The 17,688-nt window shown below is 35.5% G+C and overlaps 1 protein-coding gene across 1 annotated transcript in view; it reads left to right on the top strand.

Moving 5' to 3' along the window:
- CFAP47 (cilia and flagella associated protein 47) overlaps nucleotides 1–17,688 on the top strand; it is a 578,552-nt gene that overhangs the window by 301,683 nt on the left and 259,181 nt on the right. Inside the window, 3 exon segments of the mRNA XM_063084619.1 lie at nucleotides 9,571–9,682; nucleotides 10,473–10,699; nucleotides 13,096–13,270. Coding sequence (XP_062940689.1) covers nucleotides 9,571–9,682; nucleotides 10,473–10,699; nucleotides 13,096–13,270 — 514 coding nt within the window.

Here is a 17,688-nt window from a genome sequence, read left to right as displayed (position 1 = left end):
GGGGCGTCACCGGCCAGTGTCGGGAGGGCAAGGAAGTACGGGCGGGCCGACTGTCACTCCACCACACCCTGGAATCTGGCCCCCGGTAAACTTCCTGTTACTGGGAGGCAGTTACCATCTCTGTGGCCACCAGTTCGGAAAAAAGCCTAACCAATTTCTAGTTGGGAACAGTGTGGTAGGAGAGTTCCCAGGTCCGCTTGAACCTGCCGGAGAGCTGGCTGCAGGTGGGCGCTAGACTTGGTTTATACCGGGGGGATACAAAGGTGAACAAGACCCGAGAAAGATCTACACAGTGCTACAAAGGCAACCAGAGTGACCGGTCGTCTGTGCCTAGCAAAAACCTGGTAGACTTCCTGGGCAAGGCAGTGCCGAGCAGGGTCTTGAAGGCCCAGCTGATAGACGAGGGTTGCAAAAGACACACCCCAGCCCAGCACAGTGCGCACAGAGTGGGGAGATGTGCGGCCAGGGAGGCGGAGACTCAACAGAAACCATACACCCTGTGGGGTCACCACTGCACGATCCAACAGCCTGGGCCAGAGCACACGAAACAGGGAGAAGTCCGGCACAGGAAGTGAAAGCTCAACAGCGATCACACACCCTGTGGTACGTGATCCACCAGCCCAGCAGAGTCCAAGCTGACCAGAAAGGTGGCTCCCTGGAGAAGCCAAAGACCCGAGGCAACCACACACACAAGGCACTAGAGGCCAACTGAGCAGCCACGGAGGTAGCCATACCAAATTGGCAACCACAGCAACATCCTAGTTAGTCATTAGTCTCAAACCGGTGGACTGTGAAACCCCCTGCCACAATGAATAAACATCACAAAAAAGATACCAGAAATACAAAAAATCAAGAAAGTACACCACCAAAAGTTAATAAATCTCAAACTCTAGATCCTATAGAACAAGAAGCCCTTGAAATGACTGAAAAGGAATTTCGAGTGATAATTCTAAGGAAACTGAATGAGATACAAGAAAACACAGCTAGACATCATGATGAAATGAGGAAAAGTATACAGGATCTGAAAGAGGAAATGTACAAAGAAATCAATGTCCTGAAAAACAATGTAGCAGAACTTGCTGAACTGAAGAAGTTATTCAACGAAATAAAAAACACAATGGAGAGTTTAACCAGCAGGCTTGTCGAAGTTGAAGAGAGAAACTCTGAACTTAAAGATGGGCTGTTTGAAATAACACAAGCAGACAAAAAGAAAGAAAAAAGAATCAAGGACATTGAAGAAAATCTGAGAGAGATATCAGACAACCTTAAGCGATCAAATATCCGAGTCATGGGTATTCCAGAAGGGGAGGAAAATGGAGATTCCATTGAAAACATATTCAACAAAATAGTGGCAGAAAACTTACCAGGTATAGGAAAAGTCACAGACCTTCAGATCCAGGAAGCTCAACGATGTCCAAACGTATTCAACCCAAAAAGGCCTTATCCAAGACATGTCATAGTCAAATTGGCAAAACTCAGAGACAAAGAGAGAATCTTAAAAGCTGAAAGAGAGAAGCATCAAATCACCTATAAGGGAGCCCCAGTCAGGCTAACTTCAGACTTTTCATCACAAACCCTAAAAGCAAGAAAGGAATGGGATGATATATTCAAAATACTGAAAGACAAAGATTGTCAGCCAAGAATACTCTACCCTGCAAGGCTATCCTTCCGAAATGAAGGGCAAATAGTGTATTTCTCAGACAAACAAAAACTACGGGAGTTCACTACCACACGACCACACTTACAAGAAATCCTCAAGGGAGTACTGGGTTTGGTTCCTGAAAAATAACTACCACTGCCATAAAAACCCAAGAAAAATCTAAACCCACTAGTATAATAAAAATGGCATTCATGAAGAGAAAACAAGCAAACAAAAATGCTATCTACAACCTAAGGAACCAACAAACACAGAAACCAAACAGTAAATCAGAAAGCAAGGAACAAAAGACACCTAAGACAACCAAACAACCAATAAAATGCTAGGAATAAATCAACACCTTTCAATAACAACTCTTCATGTAAAAGGCTTAAATTCTCCAATCAAAAGACACAGACTGGCTGACTGGATCAAAAAGGAGGACCCAACTATATGCTGCCTACAAGACACCCACCTCACCCATGAAGATTCACACAGACTAAGAGTGAAAGGATGGAAAAAGATTTACCATGCAAACAGAAAAGAAAAACGAGCTGGAGTAGCTATTCTTATGTCTGACAAAATAGACTTTAAACTAAAAACCATAAAAAGAGACAATGAGGGACACTACTTAATGATAAAAGGACTGATCCATCAAGAAGACATAACAATCATAAATATGTACGCACCCAATGTTGGAGCAGCCAGATTTATAAAACAAACTCTATTAGACCTCAAGAAGGAAATAGACACTAATACCATAATAGCAGGGGACCTGAACACCCCACTGTCAATATTAGACATATCATGTAGGCAAAGAATCAGTAGAGAAACACAAGATCTAAACAAGACTCTAGACCAATTGGAATTGGCAGATATCTACATAACATTCCACCCAACAACCTCAGAATATTCATTCTTCTCATCAGCACATGGATCATTCTCCAGGATAGATCACATATTAGGTCACAAATCAAGTCTCAATAAATTCAAAAAAATTGGAATTATCCCATGTATCTTCTCAGACCACAATGGATTAAAACTTGAAATTAATAACAAACGAAACTCTGGAAACTATACAAACACATGGAAATTAAACAGCATTCTACTTAATGACATATAGGTCCAAGAAGAAATCAAGCAGGAAATCAAAAAATTTATTGAAACTAATGAAAACAATGATACATCATACCAAAACCTGTGGGATACTGCAAAAGCAGTATTGAGGGGGAAATTTATTGCATTAAACGCTCACTTCAGAAGAATGGAAAGATGGCAAGTGAACAACCTAACACTTCACCTTAAAGAACTCGAAAAACAAGAACAATCCAAACCTAAAGTTAGCAGACGGAAAGAAATCATTAAGATCAGAGCAGAACTGAATGAAATTGAAAACCAAAAAACTATTCAAAAGATCAATGAATCAAAAAGTTGGTTTTTTGAAAAGATAAATAAAATTGACAAACCATTAGCATGGCTAACAAAAAAAAGAAGAGAGAAGACTCAAATAACAAAAATTAGAAATGAAAAAGGCAATATTACAACTGATTCATCTGAAATACAAGGAATCATTCGAGACTACTATAAACAACTATACACCAACAAATTTGAAAATCTGGAGGAAATGGATAAATTTCTGGACACACACAAGCTCCCAAAACTGAACCATGAAGACGTAGAAAATTTGAACAGACCAATAACAATAAAGGAGATTGAAGCTGTTATCAGAAGGCTCCCAACAAAGAAAAGCCCAGGACCAGATGGATTCACAGCAGAATTTTACCAAACATTCAAACAGGAATTGACACCGATTCTTTACAAAATATTCCAAAAGATTGAAACGGACGCAAATCTCCCAAACTCATTCTATGAAGCAAACATCATCCTGATACCAAAACTAGGTAAAGATATAACCAAAAAAAATAAATTACAGGCCAATATCCTTGATGAATATAGATGCAAAAATCCTCACTAAAATACTAGCAAACAGAATACAGCAACACATACGAAAAATTATTCATCACGATCAAGTGGGATTCATCCCAGGGATGCCAGGTTGGTTCAACATACACAAATCAATAAATGTGATACACCATATTAATAAACTCAAACACAAGGACCATATGATCATCTCTATAGATGCTGAAAAAGCATTTGATAAAGTTCAGCACTCATTCATGACAAAGACCCTCTATAAGTTAGGTATAGAGGAAAAGTATCTCAACATAATTAAAGCCATACATGCCAAACCCACTGCCAATATCATCCTGAATGGGGAAAAGCTGAAAGCTTTTTCTTTAAGAACAGGAACTAGTCAAGGATGCCCACTCTCACCACTCCTATTCAACATAGTGTTGGAAGTGCTAGCCAGAGCAATCAGAGAAGAGAAGGAAATAAAGGGCATCCAGATTGGAAAAGATGAAGTCAAACTGTCCCTGTTTGCAGATGACATGATCCTATATATCGAACAGCCTAAAACCTCTACAAAAAAACTGCTGGAATTGATAAATGATTTCAGCACAGTAGCAGGATACAAAATCAACACACAAAAATCAGTAGCATTTCTTTTCTCCAACAGTGAACATGCAGAATGAGAAATCAAGAAAGCCTGCCCATTTACAATAGCCACCAAAAAAATAAAATACTAGGAATTGAGTTAACCAAGGATGTGAAAAATCTCTATAATGAGAACTACAAACCATTGCTGAGAGAAATTAGAGAGGATACAAGAAGATGGAAAGATATCCCATGCTCTTGGATTGGAAGAATCAACATAGTGAAAATGTCCATACTACCCAAAGTGATATACAAATTCAATGCAATCCCCATCAAAATTCCAAAGACATTTTTCTCAGAAATGGAAAAAACTATTCAGACATTTATATGGAACAATAAAAGACCACGCATAGCCAAAGCAATGCTGAGCAAAAAAAATAAAGCTGGAGGCATAACACTACCTGACTTTAAGCTATACTACAAAGCTATAATAACCAAAACAGTATGGTACTGGCATAAAAACAGACACACTGACCAATGGAATAGAATAGAGAATCCAGAAATCAACCCACACACTTACTGCCAGCTGATCTTTGACAAAGGCACCAAGCCTATTCACTGGGGAAGGGACTGCCTCTTCAGCAAATGGTGCTGGGATAACTGGATATCCATATGCAGGAGAATGAAACTAGACCCATACCTCTCACCATATACTAAAATCAACTCAAAATGGATTAAGGATTTAAATATACACCCTGAAACAATAAAACTTCTTAAAGGAAACATAGGAGAAACACTTCAGGAAATAGGACTGGGCACAGACTTCATGAATACGACCCCAAAAGCACGGGCAACCAAAGGAAAAATAAACAAATGGGATTATATCAAACTAAAAAGCTTCTGCCCAGCAAAAGAAACAATTAACAGAGTTAAAAGACAACCAACAGAGTGGGAGAAAATATTTGCAAAATATACATCTGACAAAGGATTAATATCCAGAATATATAAGGAACTCAATCAACTTTACAAGAAAAAAACAAGCAACCCAATTAAAAAATGGGCAAAAGAGCTAAGTAGGCATTTCTCTAAGGAAGATATCCAAATGGCCAACAGACATATGAAAAAATGCTCAACATCACTCAGCATCCGGGAAATGCAAATCAAAACCACACTGAGATACCATCTAACCCCAGTTAGGATGGCTAAAATCCAAAAGACCCTGAACAATAAATGCTGGCGAGGTTGCGGAGAAAAAGGAACTCTCATACATTGTTGGTGGGACTGCAAAATGGTGCAGCCTCTATGGAAAATGGTATGGAGGTTCCTCAAACAATTACAGATAGATCTACCATACGACCCAGCCATCCCACTGTTGGGAATATACCCAGAGGAATGGAAATTATCAAGTCGAAGGTATACCTGTTCCCCAATGTTCATCGCAGCACTCTTTACAATAGCCAAGAGTTGGAACCAGCCTAAATGTCCATCATCAGATGAGTGGATACGGAAAATGTGGTACATCTACACAATGGAATACTAAGTTATAAAAACGAATGAAATACTGCCATTTGCAACAACATGGATGGACCTTGAGAGAATTATATTAAGTGAAACAAGTCAGGCACAGAAAGAGAAATACCACATGTTCTCACTTATTGGTGGGAGCTAAAAATTAATATATAAATTCACACACACACACACACACAAAACCGGGGCGGGGGGAAGAAGATATAACAACCACAATTACTTGAAGTTGATACGACAAGCAAACAGAAAGGTCATTGTTGGAGGGGAGGGGGGGAGGGAGAAGGGAGGTAGGTTTTGGTGATGGGGAGCAATAATCAGCCACAATGTATATCGACAAAATAAAATTTAAAAAAAGAAAAAAGAAAAAAAAAAAACTTTCCTGCTAATTTAGTGTTTTTGTCCCTCCTTTCTGGATAATTAACAGCTGATCTTCTCATAAAGTTGCATTAACTGTGCTGTTTGAGGACTGCATTTAACTAGATACACAGGAGAAACATAATATATTCTATAAGGATTTCTTAGAGTTGATAATAGACTTTGGCATCTTTCTGGAAAATACCATATAATTCCAATTAAGCATGCCAACTGGAAGATACAAAATTAACAGCAGGAAAGAACTTTTACAGATGACTGTAGAACCGCTCATAATGCCAAGAGTCTGCTATGTGTCAGATAACTTCATTTTCTTTCTCATGACCTCTACATTTAGAATATGAGGGACTTCTCAACCTTAAAACAGTTCTTTATGGCATTTGTGTTCCTTTTGTGTTCTATTTTTATTTCAAGAAAACTGGAGGGAAATAATTAGACTACACTACAGATTATGGCTCTTTTGAGTAATGTTCTGACACAGGCAAGACAGACATTATTTTCAATTAAATTGAGTGAATTTTTAAATAAAAAGAACATTGAAAATGAACAAGTTAGACTAAATACTTTTTGGAGAGGTAGTAATATGTTATGTATGTAAGATGTAGAATTAAATGGAATTGAATGAAGTCTAAGATAATAATATTTTAACTTACTGATTAGTGGCTTGGAAGCTTTTTATAATTAATATTTGAGGAAAATATTCTGGCAAATAGCAGTTTTCTACTTTCAAATTGACTCCTATGGGTTGGTAATCATTTTCATGGGGTAGACAAGCTATGTAGTTCAGTATTCATTCAGGCACACATTAAAAAAACAAGTAATTATGAAAATTCTATACTCACTGAATCTAATTGCTTATGAATACTATATTTTAGGTAGAACAACTGATTTTCAGATAAAAATGAAAGTAGAAAAAATGTTAAAGTAGAAGTAAAAATATGTATATATACTGTTTTCTTCAGTCTTTACTTTGCAGAACTGATTAATTTATCCTCTACTTGAAAAATCATTGAAAATTTTATACACATTTGTATTGTTTACTAAGTTTCATTTATGGTGAAACACACACACACACACAGAAATCACATTTCAAATAGTTAGCTTGGATTTTTGTTTGCCAAGTACATGGCTGATTAAGAAAAAGTACTATACAAAAATTATATGTACTATCACAAGAAGTGTTTTCATTTAAGTGCTAAACAATTTAAAACATTCAAACTTTTCTGCATTTCTTTTTTTTTTTTTACCATGAACTGTAGATAATTAATGAAATTTTACGGAAAATTATCAAATGAAAGTAGACCAGCAAAAGAATTATAAACAAATCCCAATGGTGGAGATAATAAAGCAATATAAAAATTGATGTCACAATAAGAAATTGTTCATTCTTATATTGTTTACAGATTAATTTAATTTCTGCCATTTTACTTACTATCTATGATAATTATAATATTTTGGAATATGTATTTTTATTATGTGATCAATTTATTTTATATCATTTATGTGTACATTTCCTTCTCAAAGATATATTTGGAATAGTCTTTCAGTCATTCGGTTGATATTAAGACGGTGGGACACTTTAAACTCGGTTCAATTTCAGCTTCAAAGCTAGGTTTGTTTCATTTTGGTTTTCAGGTAGTTAGTTAAATGCCTGTCACAAGCCCATTCTGGTATAGGATTCTCCATTGTATCTAAATTTGCCAGCCTTCATTTTCGTTATTCCTCTCAAGTCTTGACTTCATCCCAGATCTTTTGAGTCGGATCTGCATTTTCACAATATCGTCAGGTGGCTTATGTGTACATGAAATTTTGGGAAGGACTGCTCTCAAAGAATTTAAACAGATCTCTTATGTGCCTACCTCATGTAATCTTCACTGCATCCTTTCTATTATTCTGCTACTTAAGGTATAGAGATTTCAAAAAAGGTTTTATTTTGGAAAATATAAAATACACATGGAGGAAAGGAAAAGTAGTTTTGTCTGTGTTCTTCATAATCCTTAATTGAGACAGATCCCTGTAAACAAAAGAAAAACAAACAGAAGTTTAACAACATATATTTTATATATACATGGGAGATATCCAGGGAATGCATAGTTCTTCAAGAGGTGGCTTTGAATTCCAGCTTATATAGCATCTTCAACAAAGAACCCTCAATTTTTAGAGAAATGACAAGACAAAGGAAAAGGACTTTGAGTCTCTAGGAGAGGCAAACTGTGGGGAGGCAAATAAATGGGAGTTTGTTATGTAGATTACTCTGGTGCCTTCTCAGGGCTGAGAAGGTCCAAATTTGTCTTCAGTGATCAGCCCTTGTCCTTCCTGGTAGAGAAGGGAGGAGGATACCTTTGTAAATTTATATCTTGCTTTTAGGCAAATGGGGAAGGGCAAAGAGCTTTTCTTGTTTCTGCTTCTTCTCAATTGCCTTCAGCTCAAAATAACCCTTAAGCAAATAAAGCATAATTTAGGGTGGCATATTCTGGTCTCCTGCACATGCAACTGTAGAGATAAAACTATAATAAATCTCCCCTGTACCCTTCACCCAACTTCAACAGTGCATGGTCAAATACGTTTTATCATTATAATGAAGTTAATCCCAATCATCACATAATTTCATTAGTAAAAAATTGTCTCTACAACAAAAGCTTTCCTTTTTTGACAGTGTCATTGATACCATTACTACCAAAAATATTGTAAAATTTTTTCTTAATATTATGAAATATCCAGGCAGCATTCAAATTTCTGTTTGTCTCATGATTGTATGCTTTTTCCTTGTCATTTCATTTTAAGTTTCTTTGAATCAGGAACTAAGTAAGGTTCATCCATTGTGATTGTACGATATGCTTTTTTAGGTTGCGTCTCTCCCCCCCTTCATTTAAACTCCAGGTTCCTAAAATAAAGGTATTGTTCATCCCATTTTGTAGAGGAGGAAACTGGAACTCAGAGATTTAGTAAACTCGCTTGAGGCTTAGTCACTAATAAATAAGTGTCAGTTAAAACCAGGCAAGTTGCACCTGCAAGTCTTTCACTGCATCACGTTGCTGTCCTTGCATTGTCCCCACTATCATTTTTGCTCTCTCTGTTTAGCCCTTTGTACTTCTTGCCTAATTATTTGTTCTATAAGATTTTTAGACCATCACATGCCGATTTCAAAAACCCACACTTTAAAATATAGACGCTTGGGGACTTAGACACCCTGCAAAACTGATGTCACTCCCCTCCAATAATAAGCTACAGAATGAAGGAAAACACTTCTTTCTTTCTTGTTTGTTTTAAGATAGCAGTTTCCCAAGGATATTTCTAGCTATAAAGATCAACTTCTGTCAGTGTGATCCTTGTGTTCTGTTTGCATGCAAACTTTCCCTCACACTATGGTAAGGCTATATTTAAGCCTTACCTTTGTCCACCCATTTAAAGCTTATGTTGCTTAGAAAAGCACAGTTCATGGAAGTTCTCACAGCATGCAAATTTCCCTTACAGCATAAATATTTATCATACTTTTATGAGCTTTTAAATTTAATATCATTGTGTGCTTGTATTTTTAGATTGGAGAATTTGTATACGTTGTGGAAGGAAAAGGTCTGATCCCCTTGCCATCCAGTTTCCTTCCAATGAATTCTTCAACTCCAATTGAATACAGCACTACTCCAGAAGGAGGTAGGGTATACTTAAGTTTTATTTCATTTATAATGCTGAAGAATGGGACTATTCCTCATCTAGTCACCTAAGCATCCTTATAGCAAGTTTCTCCAGTATGTAATTAGATTTTGGAAGGCCCCCTTTTAATTTATTATGTCAGTATCCATGTAAAAACCCACCATTTTACCAATTAAAAAACATCAATGGTAATTATTTTTTAAAGCTTTTTTTTTCAATCTTCATAAGAATATTGGAATTTAGCTAACAAAATATTTACTCAGCAAAACTTTCCATTTCTCAAAAAATTTAGAAATCACTACACCCTCAAAAATCTATTTATTATTATAGAACCTGGAACTCTGCCCTGCCCTCTAGTTCTTGATCATTGACCCTTAAATAATAAAGCATTAAAGTGTAAGGTTGTTAGTGAAAGAAAATGGCAATTTTTGCCCCTCCTTTACAGATGTCTTTTTTTTTTTTTTACATTTACTTCTACTCCACCTACTTTTTTATCACTGATAGGAGCACAACGGTCACCGAATTTTTGAGCATGTTGATGATGTTTTTATGAAAGAACAATTTGACTAGAACTCTTCTTAGAGAATACCAGTAAACTAATTTTAATTTCTGAAGACTTATTCTTTACTCACTGAATTGGAGCTTGTAGAAATGTATTACCCATTTATTTTTACTGTGTTTAATGAAGGCCATAACTGCAGTTTTAGATTTCCAACCTCCCAAGCCCATCTTGGATAACAACGTCATGGGCATAAATTGTTCATTGCATTCATATTTTTGCTTCCCTTAGTGTTGAATAAGGAAGATCCAGTTTTGTATTTGACATGTAAACACCATCAAATCCTGGATGTGGACCTTAAATTGCCAGTAACTAATGAAGCCAAAGAAAAAGCTTTGGTTTTTGCAGCGCAGCAACAGATGTCAAATACTGAGTATAAACGAAGGTTGATCACAGGCACTCTGGAGAGCAGTAGTATCCGTGTGGCCATCGCCCTCCTGGAACTGACCGAAATCGAGGTGGGAATGGAGAACAGATGATGCACTTAATATTACTCTCTCTTTAAAAATACATAGAGCTGTTACTATTTAATCATAGCAACACTTTTACATAGCAAAACGATGAATATGTTTTTTTCTCCCAGAAGACAGCTCAGTAGCACTTTTTTTCATTTTTCTTTTGAACTCATTAAATAATAAATCTGGAACAATGCAGTCTACAATGTAATGTTAGGCATTACAGTGTAGTTGTTAATTCATAGTAGTCATTGATTCTGGCTGCAGGTTAGAATGCCCTGAAGTACTTTAACACCTGTGCCCAGCCCCACTCCAGAACAATTTAATATGAACCTCTTGAAGGGGGTGGGTGGGAACATGTTCTAGAAGTTGCCCAGGATATTCTGCTGTTATCCAGAGAGGATCATCTCTAGTGTCAGATTACCAGGCTGAGTGTGTAGACTCTAACACTGTCTAGCTATGTGACTCTGGGCTGGTTGCTTAAACCTCCTCAAGCTTCAATTTTTATATTTTTAATATAGAGGTTTTGGTAATTTATGAAAACTGAGATAATGACATAAAATTGTTACCTGGTATATATCAAGTGTATGGTATTGTGATTGTTGTTGTTGTTATTATTATCACTGCTACCACTATTACTATGGACTCTATAGCTTGAAATAAAGTGTGGTCTATTCTCACAGAGCAGCCCAAGTGATTCTTCTAAGTGCAAACACGCTCATGTTGCTCCTCTGTGCAGATTCCTCTAACGACTTTCCAGCTGATGTCGGATAAAAGCCATCATCCTTAGAATGGTCTACATGACCTTCCTGGATAGTCCCGCCTCCTCTCCTGATCTCCACTCCTCCACTGGAGTCATCCCCTCACTCCACTCCCAGGGAACTGGCCTCCTTGCTGTTCTTTGAACACGCCAGGCACACTCCCCATGGCTTTTGAACTTCCTCTGTTACTTTTCCCTAGACATTAAAGGGCTGCCTCCCTCAGTCACTTCAAATCTCTGCGAAAATGCTGTCAGAGAGGTTCTGCTTTACTAACTTATATACATTTGTATATAATTAATTTTATACTTGTTTTTAAGGTTTACCTCCATTTATATATATTACAACAAAAAACTGGCATTGTAGGGATTTCTTTTTTTATTTGTCAGAATGCTAGAAGCAATACAGCCTAAGCACAGATTTCTAACAATGAATGATGGTATTTGAAAGATAACTTACATTTTTAAGTTCTGATCAGCTCAGCAATGTTAAAGCCTGAGGGTTCGACACTCTCTTGACTAACCCATCCATAATGTGTTTCTCAGAAACTGATGATTCTCTTCAGCTTTAACCAAAACACTTACTTCAGAACAATGAATTGGGGAAAACTTATGCTTGGTACACTATTACAATAAAAATTTTCAATGAGTGGCCATTTCAAACTTTAAGCTTATCATAGCTCTTTCTCCCACTTTTTCCCTTTAAATTTATTTTCTTCATTATTATCTCTTGTAAAAACATTTTATTTAAATAAAAAATTATTGAGGGAAGTGGATTTTGTCTATGGACACCCTTTTTTTGTGTGTATGCATGTATATAGATTCTGACTTTCTCCATCTTGTTTTAGCTTTCTTCCTATAACCCAGCCCACCTTTTGTGTTCATTATTGCATTTAATAAATTCTGTTTTGTATTACATTTACTTTTATGTTTACCTGTTACTACCATCAGATTGTGAATTCCTAGACATCTAAAAGACTTTTTTTATGTGCTTTTGTTTATTCCTCAACATCTTACGCATTATATATGCCCTGTCATTGCTTAGTTGAATTGAAAATATGGGTGTAGAAGCAAATGTCATTTTTAAATTGCTTCACTTACACTTGGAGAGCTGAGTTTATCATCAGTGTCTCATTGTAGGGAGGACAGTATTGAACTAGATGCTGCCTAGAGGAGCATATGTGTGGGGGCGAGGTGTTGTAACCCACATTATATGAGTAATGATTGAAGGAACTAAAAATATCAAAGGTAGGTAAGGATTTTTGAATATCCATGAAGGGGGAGAACCTAGTTGTTTTTATAAATTCACAAAATTGTCATTAATAACAAGGAGGGCTCAGTCTCTGCTACTGATGAGACCCATATCTGATGGGTAGATGTGAAGAAGTACAGGTTTCACCTCAAGGAGGGAAAAACTTTCTCAATGCTGTTCAGCAGGTTTCATCATGAGGCAATTAACACCTCAACACCAAAAGCATTAGAACAGGGGACATTGCCAATCTCTCAATAAAGGATGACTCCACTGGTTCTGTGAAATGTGAATTTTTTCCCAAATGTTTGATCTAAATACGTAATGCTATCCTTTGTGTTTTGGAGGTAAAAGTTAAGAGAATTACATTCTGGTTTTACTGTTTATTTGCAGTCTCTTATGCTCTTTGATACCTCAAAGTCGAAGAAGCCTAAGTCCATTTTATATACAACGGAAGTGAGCCTTCCAGATCACTTCAGTATCCCCAAGATAATCTATATTCCTCAGATTCCAGAAACTGAAGCAGAATTGACTCCCTATCAAGGAATTAAACCTGCAGACAACACAGGTAATTATCAATGTGTGCACTGTTGCAGGAATTGTGAAGTATTGCCTTCACAGTTAGAAGCAGCACTTTTACTGACAAGGTTTCCGTAATGAAATTGAAGAGATGGCTCGGCTACAGAAATACCAATTATCGAATGATGTTTTTCAGTATAAATAACCAGCATGTTACATCATAGTAATCTAACTTATGTACTGAATTTGGGTGCTAAATTACTGGTACTGAAATTTGCAGACCTGTCTTTGTTAAAGAGTAGTTATCTGAAAAGGCAAGCAGTGCACTTTGAGGAAGGTGAGCTCTTCTTGAAAGTAAACTTGGTTATAGAAGTTGTAATTGAGCTGAGGCTGAGACTGAGTCTAAAGAATAGGAGGGATGTTGACGGCTAGAGTATTTCAGAGGAGAAGAACGTGTCATTCGAGCGTTATTTATCTTTGATTGGTCTTTATTAGTTGAGTACTTACTGCTGATCTCCTGGTGCCCCTTTATTCTGTTGTGATTAGGAAGGTATAGGCTAGATTTACTATGAATATTGGTACACTAATATTATTAAATACAAGTAGTAAGATGTAAACAATGTGACTAAATATTTTTAACTATTCAAAATTACCTGTTGTTTTTTTTTTCCATTTCAGTTCTTTTCAAGCTGCTTGATAATAATAGGAATATGATTTGTTCACTAGGGCTGTTCCCAGGATGTACTGTAAATCCGATATTATGAATTTTAAGTTATGCTTTTGCTAAATTTGATTTTGTTAAATTTTCATTTGTTATTCTCCTATGTATTTGCGCTAACTGTAAAATATTTCTAAGTCTGAAAGGATTGTTACAAATTTAGTTACAGGGTGATCTGTTTACTAGGAGACCTGAGATTTCAGATGCAAATGCTAAGTGGCCAAGCAGGTAGCAAGGATTAAAACTTATGGATAGGAGGAGCTTTATCGGCCTTTTAAATAGGCATAGCTAAGCAGGAAACCTCCAGTGGATCCAGTAGTGCTTATCCAAATCGCCTCCTCTATGTTCTGCGCCACTCGTGTGAAATGTTTGCCAGAGCACAAAAACAAAATGCTCTGGGCTAGTTTTACCGATCACTTACCCAGAGCTCAAAACCCTCATTCCTAAAGGTTATCATTTCAGTTTCTAGTATTTTGTATTGATCCCAAGTGATGCATGGCAGACATATGGGAACTGTGTATTGTGGGAGCACCGTTATCCTTCTCTCCCTTCTCCTACTACATTCCAGATTCCCTAATCTTTTATTCTTTTTCTTTTGAGTGGTTTGTTTGTTTGTTTGTTTGTTTAACAGCTGGAAAGAAAAGGGACCCAAACTCTTGACCTTGGTGTTATAACACTGCCTTCTAAACAACTGAGCTAACTGGCCAGCCTCCCTAATTTTCTAATATTCACTAAGAATTAGCAGTTTTATCGGTGACTGAAATAGCCAATAATACTTTCATGACAGCTGTTTAATATGTAATGCAATTGTGAACATATAATAAAGATTTATTATTAATAACTAATACTATATATAGTTTACCCATTTTACAAAGATTAAATACATTCTTTTAATAGCTAAATTATCCTTCAGTCTGAAAGCAAGACTGAAAAATTGTTATGATAAAAATGAAGCTAAACACCTACTTAAAATTTATTAAAAATACTTTGAAAAATAAGCTGTACATCTCTGTTATATCAAATAACCACAAATGCATTTCAAATACATACAATAAAAAATTAGTTTATTTAACAGAATATAAATGTAAATGTCAGTTTTAATGATTTAAACTGACTTTAATTGAAACAAATCTACTCTATTGTCAACAATACCAAGAGCTACCTAATATTAAAAGTGTGCTTTGATTAATTTTTATCAAAATGCCAAGGGTTAAGCTTGTGTTATTAATATATTTTTAACATTTGTTTTTTGGAAAAAATTGTTGAAATTTGCAAAAACTTTTTGAAATAAATTTTCTTAATTCACTTAGAAATATAATTCGTGTGGATCTTTGAGGTAGGATTGCCACAATTCTAAACTATCATTTCCAATTATACTCTATAAAAGAATGTGATTAGATTCTGAAAGGAAGTCAACAATACATATATACTACATTTAAATCTTGTGAGATAAAAATATGGCAAAAACAAAAAGTAGGAAAAGCAGGTAATATACAACTCTGTAACGTATCTTTAAATTTACATTTAATAACAAATGTAATAGGTTTTATTACTGTGTAGCTTCTGAGAAGAGTTGTAAACATAATCAGAAAGAATAATACTTGTCATTTGAATTTACATTGAATGAAAAAATAAAAGGATATTTACCTTTACATATGCTCAAAACTTTATTCCTCTATTTATGTATTTAATTTAATCTTTGAGATATCATTTATATACCATACAATTCAACAATTTAAAGTGCACAATTTAATGGTTTTTAGTATATTCATAGATATGGGTAGCCATCACCACAGTCAACTTAAAAACATTTTCATCACCTCAAAAAGAAACTCAGTACCGTTTAGATATCATCCCCACCATTATCCATTGCTCTCTCCAGCCCTAAGCAGTTACTAATCTAATGTCTTTCTCTATAGATGTGCCTATTCTAGAGATTTCACATATAATTAATTATATGATATGTGGTATTTTGTGAGTGGCTTCTTTTACTTAGCATGATATTTTCAAAGTTCATCCATGTTGTATTATATATTAGTATGTCATTCTTTTTAACAGCCAAATAATATTCCATTGTATGACTATACCAAACTTTATTGATCTTTTCATCAGCTGATGAACATTTGGGTTGTTTCTACCTTTTAGCTACCATGAATAATGCTGCCATAAATATTTGTGTTAAAGTTTTCATGTGGACATTATGTTTTTACTTATCTTGGGTATATATCTGGTAGTTGCCCTGTCTTACACTCCCACCAGCACAGTAGGAGGGTTCCAGTTACTCCACATCATAAGCAACTCCTGTTATTAACTGACTTTTTTATTCTAGTCATTCTAGTGGGTGGAAGTGGTATCTCACGGTGGTTTTGATTTGCATTCTCTGATGACTAACGATGTTGAACATCTTTCCATAAATTTATTCGTCATTTGTAAATCCTATTTGTATAAATGTCTATTCAGATCCTTTGCCCATTTTAAAAATTGATTTGTAAGCGTCCTTTCTGTGTTCTAGATACAGTACCTTATCAGATATATGATCTGCAAATATTTTCTCCCATTCTGTGAGTTGTCTTTTCATTCTCTTTATAGTATCCTTTGAAGCACAAAAGTTTTTAATTTTGATGAACATCTGTTTTTGTTGTTCTTGCTGCTCTTGCTTTTAATATATCATATCTAATTGGAAGTCTTGAAGGAGTTATTCTTATGCTATTTTCTAAGAGTTTTATAGCTTTAGTTCTTACACTTAGGTCTTTGATCAATTTTGTGTTAATATTTGTGTATTGTGTTTGAATTTCATTCTCTTTCATATGGCTATCCAGTATCTTGGCACCATTTGTTGGAAACACCATTCTTTCTGTATTGAAAGGTCTTAGCACCCTTGTTGAAAATCAAATGACCATACATACATGGTTTATTTCTGGATTCTGTATTTTATCTCATTGGCCTATCTGTCTATCCTTATTCCAATACCACATTATTCTGATTACTATTTGTTTTTAGTGAGTTTTCAAATCGGAAAATGTGAGTCCTGTTGCATTGTTTTTCTTTAGCAAGATCGTTTTGGCTATTTTGTGCCCCTCACAATTCCATATGGATTTTAAAATCAGTTTGTTAATTTCTACAAACAAGCCAACTGGCATTCTGATAGGTATCACATTGAATCTGTAGATCAATTTGGGGAGGATTTTTATCTTAACAATATTAAGTCTTCTGATTTATGATCATTCAAAGTTTTTGCATTTCTTTAGATATTCTTTAATTCCTTTCAACAGTGTTCTGAATTTCTGAGAGTATAATTTTTACACTTCTTTTGTTAGATATGTTCCTAAGTACTTTATTCTTTTTGATAATATCATAAATGGAATTTTTTTCTTAATTTCATTTTTGGATTATTCATTGGAAATATATAGAAATGCAATTTTTGTACATTGAAATTATATCATACAACCTTGCTGAATTGATTTATTAATTTTGTGTTTTTTTGACTGGTAAGGGGATCACAACCCTTGGCTTGGCGTTGCCCACACCACGCTCAGCCAGTGAGCACACCAGCCATCACTATATAGGATCCGAACCTGCGGCCTTGGTGCTATCAGCACCGCACTCTCCCGAGTGAACCACAGAGCTGGCCCTTGATTTACTAATTTTAATAGTTTTTCTGGATTTCTTAGGATTTTCTGTATGAGACAATGTCATAGACATTATACATGGTCTTACATCTTACCTTCTAAAACAAATTATTTTATTTC

Source organism: Cynocephalus volans, chromosome X, assembly GCF_027409185.1.
Source record: "Cynocephalus volans isolate mCynVol1 chromosome X, mCynVol1.pri, whole genome shotgun sequence".
In the NCBI taxonomy this organism is placed as follows: domain Eukaryota; kingdom Metazoa; phylum Chordata; class Mammalia; order Dermoptera; family Cynocephalidae; genus Cynocephalus; species Cynocephalus volans.
The sequence above is the reverse complement of the archived record's forward strand: the minus strand, read 5'-3'. Positions and strand labels throughout refer to the sequence as shown.